General features: G+C 47.2%; 5 protein-coding genes across 6 annotated transcripts; 3 read left to right on the top strand and 2 right to left on the bottom strand.

Moving 5' to 3' along the window:
- Window positions 1-3,380: 3,380 nt before the first annotated feature.
- On the bottom strand, window positions 3,381-3,991 carry FOXG_18699 (uncharacterized protein). Its single transcript, XM_018398838.1, has 2 exons — window positions 3,917-3,991; window positions 3,381-3,864 (listed from the first exon to the last, which is right to left on the bottom strand). The coding sequence occupies exon 2, from the start codon at window positions 3,849-3,851 to the stop codon at window positions 3,561-3,563; it is 291 nt and encodes a 96-aa protein (XP_018238430.1). The 5' UTR covers window positions 3,852-3,864; window positions 3,917-3,991; the 3' UTR covers window positions 3,381-3,560.
- A 1,984-nt stretch (window positions 3,992-5,975) lies between these two features.
- FOXG_03972 (uncharacterized protein) lies at window positions 5,976-8,099 on the top strand. Its single transcript, XM_018381842.1, has 4 exons — window positions 5,976-6,549; window positions 6,604-7,521; window positions 7,571-7,618; window positions 7,671-8,099. The coding sequence occupies exons 1-4, from the start codon at window positions 6,336-6,338 to the stop codon at window positions 7,859-7,861; spliced, it is 1,371 nt and encodes a 456-aa protein (XP_018238429.1). The 5' UTR covers window positions 5,976-6,335; the 3' UTR covers window positions 7,862-8,099.
- A 273-nt stretch (window positions 8,100-8,372) lies between these two features.
- Window positions 8,373-9,985, top strand: FOXG_03971 (uncharacterized protein). Of its 2 annotated transcripts, XM_018381840.1 has the most exons (4): window positions 8,373-8,530; window positions 8,583-9,047; window positions 9,097-9,371; window positions 9,418-9,985. In XM_018381840.1, exons 1-4 carry the CDS (start codon window positions 8,447-8,449, stop codon window positions 9,935-9,937), a joined length of 1,344 nt encoding a protein of 447 aa, XP_018238427.1. In that variant the 5' UTR covers window positions 8,373-8,446; the 3' UTR covers window positions 9,938-9,985. The 2 variants fall into 2 exon arrangements, with proteins under 2 accessions (XP_018238427.1, XP_018238428.1); XM_018381841.1 differs by having other exon boundaries at window positions 8,373-9,047.
- Window positions 9,986-10,105: 120 nt separating this feature from the next.
- On the bottom strand, window positions 10,106-10,831 carry FOXG_03970 (uncharacterized protein; the record flags this gene model as incomplete). Its single annotated transcript, XM_018381839.1, has 3 exons — window positions 10,106-10,243; window positions 10,294-10,600; window positions 10,656-10,831. The coding sequence occupies 3 exons, from the start codon at window positions 10,829-10,831 to the stop codon at window positions 10,106-10,108; spliced, it is 621 nt and encodes a 206-aa protein (XP_018238426.1).
- A 1,390-nt stretch (window positions 10,832-12,221) lies between these two features.
- FOXG_03969 (uncharacterized protein) lies at window positions 12,222-14,565 on the top strand (the record flags this gene model as incomplete). The annotated part of the gene is made up of 2 exons (XM_018381838.1): window positions 12,222-12,366; window positions 12,423-14,565. 2 exons carry the CDS (start codon window positions 12,222-12,224, stop codon window positions 14,492-14,494), a joined length of 2,217 nt encoding a protein of 738 aa, XP_018238425.1. The 3' UTR covers window positions 14,495-14,565.
- Between the last annotated feature and the right edge of the window lie 268 nt (window positions 14,566-14,833).

Here is a 14,833-nt window from a genome sequence, read left to right as displayed (position 1 = left end):
TCTGATGATGTGCTTCCGCCAGAGGGCACGTACAACTCGCGAGAGGCTCTACTCACAGCTATCAATGAATGGGCAGCACCAAGAGGATACGCGTTCATAACTGGGAGATCGTCGCGATCAACCAGCGGCAGGCAGATTATCACATACGCATGTGATCGATGGTGTCGGCCACCAAGCGCCTCAAGGGAGCGCCAGCGCAAGACTACTACGCGAGGAACCAACTGCCGGTTCTCTATCATCGCGAAGGAATCCCTAGATAAGACGACTTGGTCTTTAAGGCATCGACCGGATCCACAATTTTCTTCACACAACCATGAACCAAGTTGGCACAAATCGGCGCACCCAGTCCATCGGCAGCTCTCGGATGTGGACAGGTCAACAATCAGCCGCCTTACGAACGCTGGTGTAGCGCCAAAAGATATCAGGACTTATATTCGCCAGAACTCGAATACCATTGCAACCCAGCAAGATATCTACAACCGTATCGCAGATAGCAAACGAGAGCTCTGTGAGGGTCAGAGCACTATACATGCTTTTGCTAACCAGCTAGACAAGGAAGGGTTCTGGAACCGGATGCAGCTTGACTCAGATAACCGAATCACGGCGGTGTTGTTCGCCCATCCGGAGTCATTGGCATACTTGAAGGCTTACCCAGATCTACTTTTCTTGGAGTGCACATACAAAACGAACAAATATGGAATGCCGCTGCTTGATATGATTGGTGTTGATGCCTGTCAGCGATCCTTCTGTATCGCCTTCGCATTCCTTAATGGCGAGGCTGAGCAGGACTTCATATGGGCCTTGGACCGGCTCAGGTCCCTGTATGAACTCTGCAACACAAGGTTTCCATCTGTTATTCTGACTGACCGTGATAAGGCCTGTATGAACGCTGTAGAGAGCTGCTTTCCGTCTTCGATCTCTCTGCTATGCCTGTGGCATGCGAATAAGGCGGTCCTCCGCTATTGCCAGCCAACATTCGTACACCATAAGCAAGGGTCTGAGGCCTATCAGCAAGGTCTGAGCGATTGGAATGACTTTTTCAACCACTGGCATTCGATTATGAGGTCATCAGATGAACAGGCATTTGACCAGCGCGTACAAGAGCTTGAAAAGCGCTATCTGCCTCAATATCTCGAAGAGGTTGGCTACATCAAGTCCAACTGGCTCGATCCGTACAAGCAAAAGCTCGTTAAGGCCTGGGTCGACCAGCACCCTCACTTTGGTAATGTGGTCACCTCACGGGTTGAGGGTATCCATGGGCTCCTTAAGAGCCACCTCAAGAAATCTACGCTAGATCTCTTCGAGGCGTGGAGAGCTATGAAACATGCGCTTCTTAATCAATTATCTGAGCTGCGATCCAACCAAGTCAGGCAGCAAATGCGAATACCAATTGAGCTCTCTGGATCACTATATAGTGCCATACGTGGCTGGATATCTCACGAGGCTTTACGCAAAGTTGAAGAACAGCGGAAGCGGCTTATGAAAGAAGACCTGCCTAGTTGTACCGGTACATTCTCTCGATCCCACGGCCTCCCTTGCGCCCATATTCTCAAGGCTCTACAAGAGCAAGGCCAAACCCTTCGCTTAGAGCATTTTCACCCGCATTGGCATTTAAGTCGTCATGGTGTTCATCAGGTGCTATTGGAGCCTCGACACCGATCTGATCGAATAGCTGCCGATTCTACCACAAGTAAATCGCAATCGAGCACTCAGAGAGAGCCAAGTGCATTCGAGGCAGTCCAGGCAGCAGCGCAGCCAAAAGCACGACCTACATGCAGTAGATGCCACAAATTAGGACACAAGATGACGTCAAAGGCATGCCCTCAACGGTACGAGGGGATTTTGTATTTGTCATCATCGTCAGCACAGGTAGAAGCAATGCCAGTGGCACTCTCGCCAGCATTATCCGAGGAAGCACGACCAGCAGCAGCAGCATCTGCATCTGTATCATCTTTGCAGGAAGGGGAACCACTGGAAGACCCGTCATCAGGATTATCCGGACACGCTGGGTCTGGCAGGGATGATACTAGCTGCATTGTCGTTAGTATAGAGACAGCAGCATCATCGGCAGTGTCATCAGCAAAACCATCGACACAGGGAGGGACGTCGCCAGTAGCATCATCTTCAACAGCATCAGTGGCGCCGACACTAAGATATGATGACCCACAAGCTATCTATCGGAGATATGTTGCTGCTCGAGATGCTTGGTATAAGGCGCAGCCTCGTGGTAGCGTCAAAACTAACCAGCAGTATCGGAGGGCGTTAGGTCTACCTTTGCGGTATGACAAAGCAAGCTACCAGTGGTGTCTTGACTGGAAGCAGATGGGCAAACTCTGTACGACACCGACCGGATCTAGAGATTGGAGTAAGGAAGAGATGATGGCGTACCTGGATTGGAGTAAAGCAGAAGATGATCGGGTGGAGGCTCAGGTAGCGGCAGAGATGGAAAGCAATCCTTTTTCTAGCAGAAGAGGCATGCGCGACATCTGGGAGGCGGCTGAGAATGATGGAAAAGAGCAGCAGGAATTGTATTCAGCTTGATAATTAGGAATTCATTGCAGTTCTGAATCTCGGAATTCTGAAACCCGCCAGCCTCAAAACTCGAAATGCAGCTGTGGAGTTGTGCCAAATTGGGGGCTGACATAATCCGCACGCCTACGCGTGCAGAAGTGGAGAGGCGCCTAGGCGTGTCCCTATGGGGCCCCCTCAACGACAAGCTTTCTGCTACGAAAGCCTCTAGACGAGATAATATCCGCCTGCACTAAAGCCAATAGTGCCCGGTACTAATATTTAGAGCGAGACGACATCAATTGCCGACTTAGAAGCGCTGAATATTAAAACCTTGAATATGATTCTGGTCTCTCTTAAATCACTAATGCTACGGTGCACCGATAGTGCCGAAGGAATACACGGTTGTTTGGCCGAAGTCTTTGGTGTTTGAGTCAGTCCAAATTCACTAAAGTAACAATACTATTGCGAGCGGGGTCACAGGAACTCAGTCGGTCAACCAAGAAAGCGAGGCCATAAGAAGTAGAACAATTAGTATACACACTTAAAATGTAAGCCAATCCGCTGGCGCACTGGTTCGCCGAGTAGCGTTCATATTAGAATTCGCGGAGTAAAAGAATAAGGCATTATCTAGAAGGCTTACTGTCGTTTACCTATTTCTGTGGAGCAAGAAAACTCCATAAATCAAGTCAAGATGCTAAAGCTAACTGGTCTAAAGCACTAAGATATACTAAACTTGCCCAAGTCTTATCACTACGAGATTTTAATTCTTCTTGCCTACCCTAGCCCATTGGGATTGCGATTTGAACAACTCATTCACGACGTATAAAGGCCGCTCAGTGCACTGACGACCAAACCAATAGACCTAATAGCTCTGAAGAGTTCTTTGCTAATTCTGATGAACATAAGAGCTTTTCTGGAACATGCAGCTAAATACTGATGACATCCGCCAAGATCAACTGTTGGCTCAGACTTGCACAGACTTTATCCTCACACTTATGCCCTCCATCCATATCTTGCCCGATTATATATCTCTCCTCCTTGTGGCCAATCTAGCAGCCACTGCCGCATGACCAGTGATGATCATAGCAGCTTCCAAACTTGGCCGTCTTCCTGCACGAGACACCACTAGTTCCGACAGCAGAGCACGAGTTGCCGCCGGACTGGAGAGCCGCGAGGAATGTATCACGAGCTTGCTTGGCTGAGATACTGGAGCAAACCTGAGTGCACGAGTAGCTGCAGGTGGTGCCGGCATCGTTGGAGGCAGAGCAGGTTCTCTTGCATGCCTCAACTCCTGCGATGGCGGAGAGGGCGTATACAACGTAGAGTGGGTTGACCATCATAACGAGTTCTAGGCTACAGTATGTTAGTAAGACTGTAGAAGGATGGATAATATGGTGCGATTTACAGGAGTGCGTGAAGAGATAGTGTTGAGAGAGGTTATTTTTCAGTTGCTAGAAGGTGAAGTATTTGTTTGAAGTTCTGGTTATTCGAGAGGAGATCAGGCTTTTTATACATCGAGTACATCCCTAATAGTGCAGGTGATATCTGATGATAGGAACCTTTTTACTTGACTTTGGTCTAGAGACATACCGACGCCTCTCCAGTTCTGCATTTTCCAGCGCTTAATGCACCTCAATCACCAACGTGGACTGATCTCGACGACGAGAACTCACTATGAATATTCGTATTGGGCTACCTACGCAGTCGAAGGTAGTATTCATCTCGTTATACCAGTTCTAGATCAAACAAATATCCCGAGGTCCATCCAATGACGATGACTGTCCTGATCTGCTTTGCATACAATTTCACTAGTCTCATGCAAGTCGTATTTCACGTTGCATTGAGTTTTCAGCTGAAAATGTCCCGCGCATAAATCGTCTCCACAGTCAATTCGAGCTTCCTATTTCATCAATGCGGAGGGTTTCAAACAGGAAGATCACCAGCGGCTGTGCATATTCATTCCCCGGAGAGTGCTGTGCCGTTCAAAAGTTGCATAGCTTGCCGCAGAAGTGCGCTGTGCATGCCCGATTTTCGCTAGTATTTACGTGCCTATTTTCGTATCTGGCAACTCGTCTCGGAATATCGCCTTTTCATGCAGTCTATTGGCCCTCGTTGCTCCCGACTTCCTTGGGGGGTAGCTTGCGAGTAGGCTATTGGGGTTAGAGTTATTCAGCGGGCACCGGATGCAAGGACCTTTTGATGCCCCTCGCTTTGTAGTAGCAACAAAAGCCTTTGCATGGAGAAACGATGCATCTCACACGAGATTGACGAGGCATGAATACCGGCCAGTTCTTAAGTGTATCCTTTTCCGTCTGAAATGGAAAGAATCCTACTGGCACGTGCTTATGCACTGGAAAGGTCTCTGGCCCCAGTGCTATCATTGTTGAATCATGTAATGGCAGGCCTTGCACCTGAATTCTTTCTTCGGCAGACAGGTATACTGGAGCTTCCTAGTTCTTACCTACATGATGCAGCCAATGCGATCTAGAACTTCATCCTATATTCTTGATTATTTACATCGCGATACTTCTGTTGGTCAGAGAAGCCAGCCCACAGTTATGTCTCATCCAATCGACACTTGGGCCCTACAAATTTCCGATGCTGCGCGAGATAGCTTCACTATTTTGCAGCGTCAACATGAGGAGCAGTGCTAGGCCTAACACCGCCCTAAAACGTATGAAGTGGCTTTTGATCAAACTTAGCAAGTGAAGCAATGGTGATCACTGAAGCTGCTGCATTGGAGTCTGGAGACATCACCTAAGGGGTCTTCTGGGGCCCTCGCGCTCACCACGTCTACACTTCTTATCAGCCTGACAGAAATTGAAGCAGGGATGGAAATTCGTGACTCAATATTATATTACGGGCAAGACTCTTATATCGGATGCATAACCACGTGAGCGGGCCTACGCCTCTCCATACGAAAACAGCCAGCGTGTACAGTATTTGCTTCACCGTGCAAGACTATACTTAAATAACGGCTATCAGCGATATTCAAGCCTGAAATATTACCGACAATGCTAGTATTGTATGGAACATACGGTGCGTGGCGATACCAAGTGACATGACGAGTCAGCCTCAACATGATATGATGATGCAGATCCCTAGGTTCCAGCGCAGCCGGAAAAGATCACGATACAAACACTAATCAATAAGCTAAGAAAATCTAAAATAAACAACAAACACGACATCTGGACATTTCCAAGGTACCAGGGGCTACACCGATCCAAAGTCAGATCGTCGGCATTTAGCAGTGGCAATACCGAGAAGCGGCGTACACGTTACTGTACCTGACGGCGGTGGATCTCCGTTATTCCCGTGCACAACCACGATACTCAGGGAACCTCATGGTCCAAGTACGTAGCGACGTACCACAAGTTCGTGACAAAAAACTGGCCGAGACGTGGATATTATGACTATTCTCCTGGTGTCGCAATCACTCATGACCTTCAGTCTTTTAGTCAAGAGGTCCACTAAGTGGAGCTGCAACACAAGATGCCTGACCCAACGCGGCGGGTCTGGCCGAGTCGATCGAACGAGCTTGGGCCATTATTAGATTTCTTTAAATCTTTTCCTTGAACTCAGGCACGAGTCTTGGGATCGGCATCGGAGAATGGCGTTGATTGGAGTAAGCGAGAGATACGTTCTCTTTTTTGTGTTGAGGCTCATGATGTGAAGATATGTCGTGAGTGGAGATTGTTGGCGGTGGACGTCAGGTAGTTTTACCGTATAAATGGAGTATAAGTCGGTGACTTTACTCTCAAGATACGATATTTGCAATTGACAACAATTGGATCTAAACATTGTATCGAAAAGACATTACCAACATGGAGCGATCAAGGTCGACTTCACCTACTCTTTTCCGCGAGGACGCGGCAACTCCAGACATCGAAAGCGCACCGACTTCGGTACCTCCGAGCCAGATAGACCTTTCCGCTGGCCCAGACAACGAAAAAGAACCAGAAAAAAGAGACATTGAGTCAGACGCCGGTGCCTGGCTCTGCGTCTTTGCATCTATGCTATTCCTGATATCTTCCTATGGTAAACATCATTACTTCAACTCCAACAAGGTAGTTACTAATGAAATTCTCTTAGGATTCATGAACTCCCTCGGAACAATCCAATCCCATCTTACCCTCAACGAGCTGAGTGGCTATAGTGTCAGCCAAGTTGGATGGATATCAGGAACTTATCTCTTTCTCTCCCTCATCTTTAATTTCCAGATCGGCTCTATCCTAGATCGCTATGGTCCTCAGATCCTCGGCCCGATCGCCGCAGCATTCTCCACCGTTACATTCCTTCTCTTAGCTGAGTGTACACAATATTGGCACTTTATCCTCTGTCTCGGCCTTTTTGGCAGTATCGGGAGCGGTATCGGTGCTGTCACAGCTATCGGCGTCATCGGCAAGCTTTTTACTCGCCGTCGCGGTCTTGCCATGGGCATTGCCGTCATGGGTACTTCGCTTGGTGGTATTATTTACCCAATGATGCTACGAGCTACTTTTGGCAAGCTTGGCTGGGCTTGGTCGATGAGGCTTGTTGCGCTTGTCATTGCCTGCATCACGTCACTTGGCGTGTTATGCTATCTACCATTCCGTCGTCTCACAGAAGGTCAACAAACGGTTCAAAAGCCCCAGAGCTTCAGCCTAGACTTGTCGGCTTTCAAGTCTTTAAGCTTTGTCGTCACTGCACTTGGTATCTGCATGGTTGAGTTCGTCAACTATGGAATCAGCGGCCTGTTGCCGACTATCGCAAGAGGAGCAGGATTTTCCACCGAGGATGGATATACTCTCCTATCAATCCTGGGTGCTTGCTCTTGCTTAGGTCGTTTCTCGATCGGATTCGTGGGAGACAAGGTTGGGCCGTTCAATGCTATGATCACCACCATGTTTGTCATCCTGGTGTTTATCTCCTCCATCTTTATCCCATTCAGCACGACCTCAGCTTCTCTCATGTATACCTTTACTGCACTTTGGGGATACTGTTCTGGATCTTTCTACGTACTGTCGCCTTGTAAGTTCCTCTGTCGCCATTCACTTCACTCACTACTAACATACTGCAGTGTGTACTGGAAAGACCTGTGAGCCTCAAGATTATGCTCGGTACTTTGGTAAGTGTTTGGCCTTGGACCTTGGCAAGATTCAGCTACTAACTGTGGAAAGGCTCTACAAATATGTGTGTGGCTGTCGCACTGCTCCTGGCAAATCCACTAAGTGGAATCTTGCTCGAAAGGTTGGGCGCTCAGCTCCTAGGTTGCTTCTATCTCGCCATCATCGTTCTAGCTGCCATCTTCTTTATTACAGGGCGATCACTCCTACTTGGAAAATGGCTCGTCCTCTGCAGAAGGTTGTAACAGGGAATTATGACTTGCGGTTTTCTTTTTCGCATAATGAATGGCAAGAGTGCAATAAAAAGGCAGAATTACAACAAAATGGCGTTGTTTAGGAATCATCCCAAGCTGGTATGGAAAAAGTAATGAAAAGTGGAATTTACATGGTCTAGAGGGAATCTGAAATCCGGAAAATTATAGAAAAACAATTAGAACAGCTCCCAGTAGGGAATACTTAATCATAATACTTTCATCGAGTCTGTATAACCGCTACCCTTGAACAACCTCTGCTTAAAACAAACCTTTAGCACTACAAGAATGCTATTTGTTATCGCGGCCATCAATGTTACTTGTCAAGCCTTCTTCAACATGCTGCATTGTTTTCCTCAAATAAGACGATGACAGCAGAGAAATGTGATTGGTTGCATTTTATGGTGATCATGACTCCAGTGCGTTCAAATACTTCCGCATCGAGACAAGTCTGGTGGGGCTGAATAAATGCTGAGCCTCGATACGAAGTTGCGCGTTCATCAGTCTTGTATTTCCTGACATGAGTTGCTCGACATAATTATCCTACTTACAAGCCAATCATACAAGTCAGCACATCAAATGAAGGCTCGACGTATCGTTGGTCCGCTAGATCAGCGTAAGAGGTTAACTCGCTGCCAATCATGTGCAAGGCGACGCATCAAGGTTCGAGAGACATCGCAAAACGTCATCCAACTGCAACTAACGCGAAGAAAAGTGTGAAGGGGGCATCCCTTGCGAATACTGTATCCGCATGAAGAAGCACTGCCAGACCCAAGCCGTCGCAAAATCGGAGCTGACATTCGTAAGCCACTCAGTGCCTCAGCAAACAAGCAAGCTGCAGCCGCAAATCAGCGACAAGCCCGACAGCGTATACTTGAAGACATTCTTCTTGTTTCTTAAACGTTGCGAATTCACACCTGAGTTTGCAAATTTGGGCACCGACTTTCTGCCTCTGATTCAAACATGTGCACCACTGCGAGAAGCAACAGTCGCGATTGGTGCCCTGGAAATCAGTCGAGCACCAAGTGCAAGGTCTTTTGATGAACTTCAATCACCGTACCACTTCGCATTGAAATCATATAGCAAGTCACTTACAAGCCTTCAGCTCTGCCTCCAATCACCAGACGCATTATATTGCCAAGGTGTTCTTTGGTGTACATTACTTCTTGGCTTATTCGAGGTTAGGGAAGGCCTCTTACTTAACAGCTCGTATCTAATCCTTCTTGCAGTTGATGGTCGAGGTCTCTGGTGGCCAGTGGGCTAAGCATATGCTCTATGGCACATCAAGAATATTTCAGCTTTCTGGGGCCGGCAGTCGTTCTGATTATCTCGGCTCTCAGTCCTTTGAAACATTCAGGTTGTTGGAGGGGAACCGAGCAATTCTCTACGGTGAAGATACCGTACTATCCGACTACTCGTGTATGGACCAATATGGCATGATCGCATCAAGCCCACTAGACGAAATTCTTACCTTTATAATCAAGATCTCTTCACTCAGCAAAAGGTTAGTTTTGCCAACGCGTAAGTAACTAGTACTTACAAAATGCCAGTTTCTTTGACCAAATTGAGTCAATTCCAGAAGATCTGCGACAAAGCCATGTGGATCTAGATATACTGGCCGCAAAGAGTTGTCTTTTCCAGTACGAACTTCAGTCTTGGCACTCGCAATCCAGTGTGTCCATCAAATCATCTGGACCGTATGGAAAGCTCGCGTTGGCAAGTTACCATGCCCTTCAGCTATTCCTGTGTAGGAACTTCACCTTTTATGACTGCTGGGACACGAGAGTTATCCCTGTTCTCACTTCTAGTGAGATTGAAACTCATGTTGCTAGTGTGATTTCCTATTGCTCTGAAATCCTCGAGCATTCTAAAATCGCTGGAGTGTTAGCGATATTTCCACTTCGAATGGCGGGTGCGAACTCTGTGGATTCTCGAGCGAGGAAAGAGATCATAAGACTGCTGGATTTAATATCACAGAAAGGATTTGTTGTGTCTGGGAGGATCAAGGTTGATTTAGTAGAGCTATGGGAATACCAGTACCGGAACAGTAAAGTGTGTGACTCAGTCTGAACGCTTGAGTTCAGGTCATATACCCAAACAATATATCATGTTCAATCACTCTTCCGTGTTTCTGAAAATAAGATGGCGTATTACTGAACCATACTTTTACTCTAAATAACTCGAATACTGGGGAAAACCTCATCGCGGCGAAAAACCCCATCAATTACACTGAACGGTCTACTTGGCCTGAATGTTGAAGAACTCCATGATGACCCGGGTACGAAGCTCCGGCGCAAAGTAATCGTAACCAACAATAACACCACACTCGTTGACAAAGACTGTAACAGGGATCGCATTCTGGTACATGATGCTCCACTGGAATGAAAAGTCAGCAATTACTCTTCCGGCGGACATGAAATACTTACTGCTGCAACGGGAGTCGGAGTGAAATCCCTCTTGACAAATCCCTCAAAGACAGCTCCGTTATCAATCAAGATAGTCTTGTTGAGAATAGGATAGTTTGAGTTCACGTATCCTCTCCAAACACTTGGTTTGGCCTTCTTGGGATCATATGTAGTCAAGGTGTTGTCAACTAAGCCCAACTTGGTGACGTTGGAATAGTCAAAAGTCGAAGAGGCGAGAACACCGTCGAAAGCTTCGTCAGCTCGGACAAAGCCCTTTGATGGGGAGTTTTGGATGAATCCAGCTGTGATATGTGACAGTTCACCATTCCTGAGTTTGGGTGAGTAAAATGCAGAGCAATTTGGATTTTGAAGGGATGGCTCACCACTTGTGCTGTACGAAATGTGCCTGGTATTCTGGCTTGATAGCAGGCGGTTTGGGCTCTTTGAAGCCATAAGAGAACGGAGTCATTGAGGCAGGGAAGGGAGGGCAGCTGGAGGAGGAAGTTACTCCAGCTACTGCAGTAGCAAGAGTGATGAAAAGAATGTTGAAGGTCTGCATTTTGAAAGAGCCGTAGTTAGTAGTAAGAGATGTTTTTCTAAATGAATGTGTTTTCAAATTCATTCCCTTGGACATTGCTCTGTCTTTATACTGTGAAGTTGAACTATGTTGGATATTTAGGTGCGTTCAGTTACTGCTAGATTGGGTTAGACTCACTTGTCGAAATTGAAATGAGGCTGAGTTGTACGCGGAATGAAGACCACGGCTATCCTGCGTTTAATTCTTTCCTGTTTTGTCTTTCCGATATTCTAGTATGGATTCAAGTCCATCATCAAGTTTCACGTAATTACGGAACTATTTCTCGTAACATCAATCTGTCAAATTTGCGCCTATTTTGACACTACAATTCGACCAATTTCGCTTAGCAAAACATCAACTCAGCGAATACTAATATCAGCTCGCTTCGTGAAATCGAGTCCTAACTTAGTTGTCTTCGCAAAAGATTTCAGTATAAAGCATGGGTCAGTCAGGCGACGGTATAATCACCATATTTATAATTCTGGCGATTTAACCCTGTTGTCGTCTTGCTTCTCGCGTTCTCGCTCGAGTCATGCAACAAGAACTGCCGGCCTCCAACGAGTCATGGCCCGGACCGGCTCTATGGTCACGAGTGTCAGCAATATGCGTATGACAAGCCCGAATATCTGCATTTATGCTTACTCGCCTTATTACCCGACTCAGCCTCAAAAGTCCCATCAGCGGCGAGGTCAAGGCATCTACGAAACCGCTCTTCTCCCCTTTATGCCCCTCGCATGGCGGTGCTCTCCTCATCCACGTCGATCTCCATTGGACAAGTCATCCTAGGCTGCCTTAACCTACGCCCATAGCAAGCCATATCACCATAATAAGCATAAAAAGTGCAGAACTGGTTGACCGCTGAAGTTATGGATACTATTAATAATTTAGCCCCCACCCAGGACTTTTGCACAAGCGCTTGCACCAACTGGAAATAGCTCTACAAGGCGCTGCCAAGAAACATGTATCACCCAAGTCCCAGAAATGATGACCGCAGCAATTTTCGCCATACTTTGTTCAGCTGCTACTTTCGAGCGCATTGACGTGCCTGCTACGCTGAATTTGGCTGTTTTTTTCAAATCGCCGTTAGAATGGGACCTGAGCCACTCATGATACTGGTCCCGTATGTCGGTGCTGTCAGCACGGGTGAGATGGCCAATGGAAGGACATTTAATCTTACGAGCTTATGAGCTTGATTTTTGATCCCCAACACAGCCTCAAGGACGTGTTTAAGGCTTGTATGTATATAAGAACAGCTATTTAATTCATTCCTTCTGCTGCATCAACTCAGTCAGGGCTGTTTCAGAACTCTGTCTGGCAACCTTTTCTTATTCTTCTCAGACACCCATCACTTTGTTTCACTCTTGGTTTCAGTATGGGCATCATACCTCGTGGATCCTCTGGCTACGATGCCAATAGCCTCTGCACGACCCCAGCATGCATCAATATTGCGGATGACATCCTAGGCAGCATGGCTACCAACCATGCAAAGATTGATCCATGCACTGACTTCGATGAGTGTTAGTCTCTTTCCTTTTACAATTCAAGAGGTTTTCATAAACTCATGTTTTCACAGTGGTCTGCGGCAACTGGGCAGAACGCAACCCAATCCCAGCAGGTGCGGGATCTGTAGATGTTCTGGGAGCTGTCCAATTCCATGTTTACGATCTCGTTCGACGCGTTCTCGAAGGACCCTACCCTTCAGGCCCAAACGCTGGCTGGATAACGGTCAATCTCACCAAAGATGAGACTAAGGCTGACAAAGAGAATTTTGTCAAGATGCAGGAAGCTTACCAAGTCTGCATGAACACAACTGCCCATGAAGAAGAGGGTCTTAGCCAACTTCTACAAGTGGCCAAGACTATTGTAGCAACACTTCCTGCTTCCAGCAATGGAAAGAAAGGGACTGTATACGATCATTCAAATGGAATTGGGCAACTTCTTACTCTATTCGAGAGCCTGGGCATCGAGACGACGCAGAGATTTATACAGGTTGCAGAGCCGCTAAACCCAGACAAGATGGCGCTTGGCATCCAGCCACCCACCGACTCCGGTCTTCCATCCACTCCTGAGGATATGTTTGACTTCTTGAAGATCGCGAGTGAACTTATTTACTCTGTTCATCCTGCCAACTTGACCAGAGGCGAGGCTCGGACTTTGATGGAGTCGGTCGTCGCCCTTCAGCTCTCGCTCCAGCCAGTAGCCGCCCCCGAGACAAATGCGACAGAGGAGGCGGGCCAAGACCAAGATACCGAAGAGACCGCTGAGACGGATATGTACGTCTCTATCAGCGATATTCAAGAAGTTGCTCCACAGCTGAACTTCAAGTACGTCGTTGATCAATTGGCGCCTGAAGGGTTCAATGATTCCAAGATCGTATTCACCTCTGCAGAGCTATACAAGAACATCTCACAGAAGTTCTCCCAGACTCCTCCTGAGGTCATTCAAACTTTCTTCCTTTGGAAGGCCATCGCTGCTGTATCTACCTATGTCGACTCGCCACAGACTGAAGCCTACAACACATGGAAATTCAAGCAACAAGGCAGTGATCCCGGTAGCCCTCAACCTCGCTGGCAGCGATGCGCAATTCTTCTCGACAATGGCGTTGACTGGATTGCAAGTGACAAGATCGCTTCTCAACTCGTCGGTCCCACAGGCCTAACTTGGATTCTCGCCCGATTCTTCGCCGATAAGCACTTTACGCCAGATGCTAAGAAGTTTACATCTCAGATCATCGATAACCTTGAGGAGGCTTTTATCGGGCGCATTGGAACCAGGCCTTGGGCTACTGATAAGGTCAAGAAAACTGCTGTTGAGAAAGTTCGCGCCATGACGAGCAAGATCGGTTTACCTACCTCCCCCCATGTCACTGACCCAAAGGTCGTGAAGAAGTTTTATTCCGATATCGAGATCACGCCGTCTTTGCTACTCAATAGTCTTTCCTTCGCGAAGTCCCGAGTTGCCAAGAACTGGGCATCCCTTGACAAGCCTGTTGATCGACAGAAGTTCCCGTCTAGCACTCTCACTACCAACGCCTTCCATCAAGCCTCAGGAAACACCATGATAATTCTAGCTGGTATTCAGCAGTCCCCCATCTACGATGCCGGCTATCCCGCTTATATCAGCTACGGCGGTATGGGCAGTATTGTTGGGCATGAAATCACCCATGGTTTCGATAACAATGGGCATCAGTATGACAAAACGGGTAACAAGAGCGCATGGTTTGATGAGAAGTCAACAGCAGGATTTAAAAAGTCCACTGAATGTTTCGTCAAGCAATATAGCAACTTCACCATCACTGGCCCCGATGGGGAAGAGGAGAAGATCGACGGAGACCTCACGTTGGGTGAGAACGTTGCAGACGCAGGTGGTATTCTCTCTAGCTTTGCCGCATGGAAGAAATGGGAGAAGGACAATGGAAAAGCGCAAGATCTGCCTGGGCTCGGTAACTTCACCCATGAGCAGTTGTTCTTTGTCAAATGGGGTCAGAATTGGTGTGAGAACATCAAACCTGCGCAGGTCATTGCTGGGTTGACGGATGAGCATAGTCCAAACCAGGCTAGGATTTTGTTGCCGGTGAAGAACTCTGCTGATTTCCAGCGAGCGTTCAAGTGTCCTCAGAAGAAGCCTGTTTGTGAGCTTTGGTAGATAGTGTGCGTGGTATGGTTTGGTTTCTTATTTAAATTGTGTATCGCATTCTCTACTCATGGCTGATAGACCCGCGGACCTTGACTCGTAACTTATCTGAGTTTGTTCTTGATTTAGTTATGAGCTGTCTTAGCTAGCTTATTTTAGATGACTTTTTTTTGTTCTGTATTACGCATCACTGCTCCATGAAGATAAATGCTTAAATATGCATCTTAAGATTGTCTCTGCTGGTTCTTTCGGAGTAGCGGGATCCGGCTTTTGGGGTGGATACTGCTAAAGATAGGCTCAGGCCCCGATTGGACGAGTCGTGAGAAGTCTGACACGAATGCTAAAGTTAGA

This window comes from Fusarium oxysporum, chromosome 4, assembly GCF_000149955.1.
Source record: "Fusarium oxysporum f. sp. lycopersici 4287 chromosome 4, whole genome shotgun sequence".
In the NCBI taxonomy this organism is placed as follows: domain Eukaryota; kingdom Fungi; phylum Ascomycota; class Sordariomycetes; order Hypocreales; family Nectriaceae; genus Fusarium; species Fusarium oxysporum.
The sequence above is the reverse complement of the archived record's forward strand: the minus strand, read 5'-3'. Positions and strand labels throughout refer to the sequence as shown.

What these genes read in the sequence shown, in the direction of transcription:
- FOXG_18699 (XM_018398838.1), bottom strand. Translation starts at nt 3,851, where the DNA reads ATGATGGTCAACCCACTCTACGTTGTATACGCCCTCTCCGCCATCGCA.
- FOXG_03972 (XM_018381842.1), top strand. Translation starts at nt 6,336, where the DNA reads ATGGAGCGATCAAGGTCGACTTCACCTACTCTTTTCCGCGAGGACGCG. An exon ending in TTTCTACGTACTGTCGCCTT is followed by an intron (nt 7,522 to 7,570) that starts GTAAGTTCCTCT and finishes AACATACTGCAG; the next exon opens with TGTGTACTGGAAAGACCTGT. An exon ending in AGATTATGCTCGGTACTTTG is followed by an intron (nt 7,619 to 7,670) that starts GTAAGTGTTTGG and finishes AACTGTGGAAAG; the next exon opens with GCTCTACAAATATGTGTGTG.
- FOXG_03971 (XM_018381840.1), top strand. Translation starts at nt 8,447, where the DNA reads ATGAAGGCTCGACGTATCGTTGGTCCGCTAGATCAGCGTAAGAGGTTA. An exon ending in TACTTCTTGGCTTATTCGAG is followed by an intron (nt 9,048 to 9,096) that starts GTTAGGGAAGGC and finishes TCCTTCTTGCAG; the next exon opens with TTGATGGTCGAGGTCTCTGG. An exon ending in ATCTCTTCACTCAGCAAAAG is followed by an intron (nt 9,372 to 9,417) that starts GTTAGTTTTGCC and finishes ACAAAATGCCAG; the next exon opens with TTTCTTTGACCAAATTGAGT.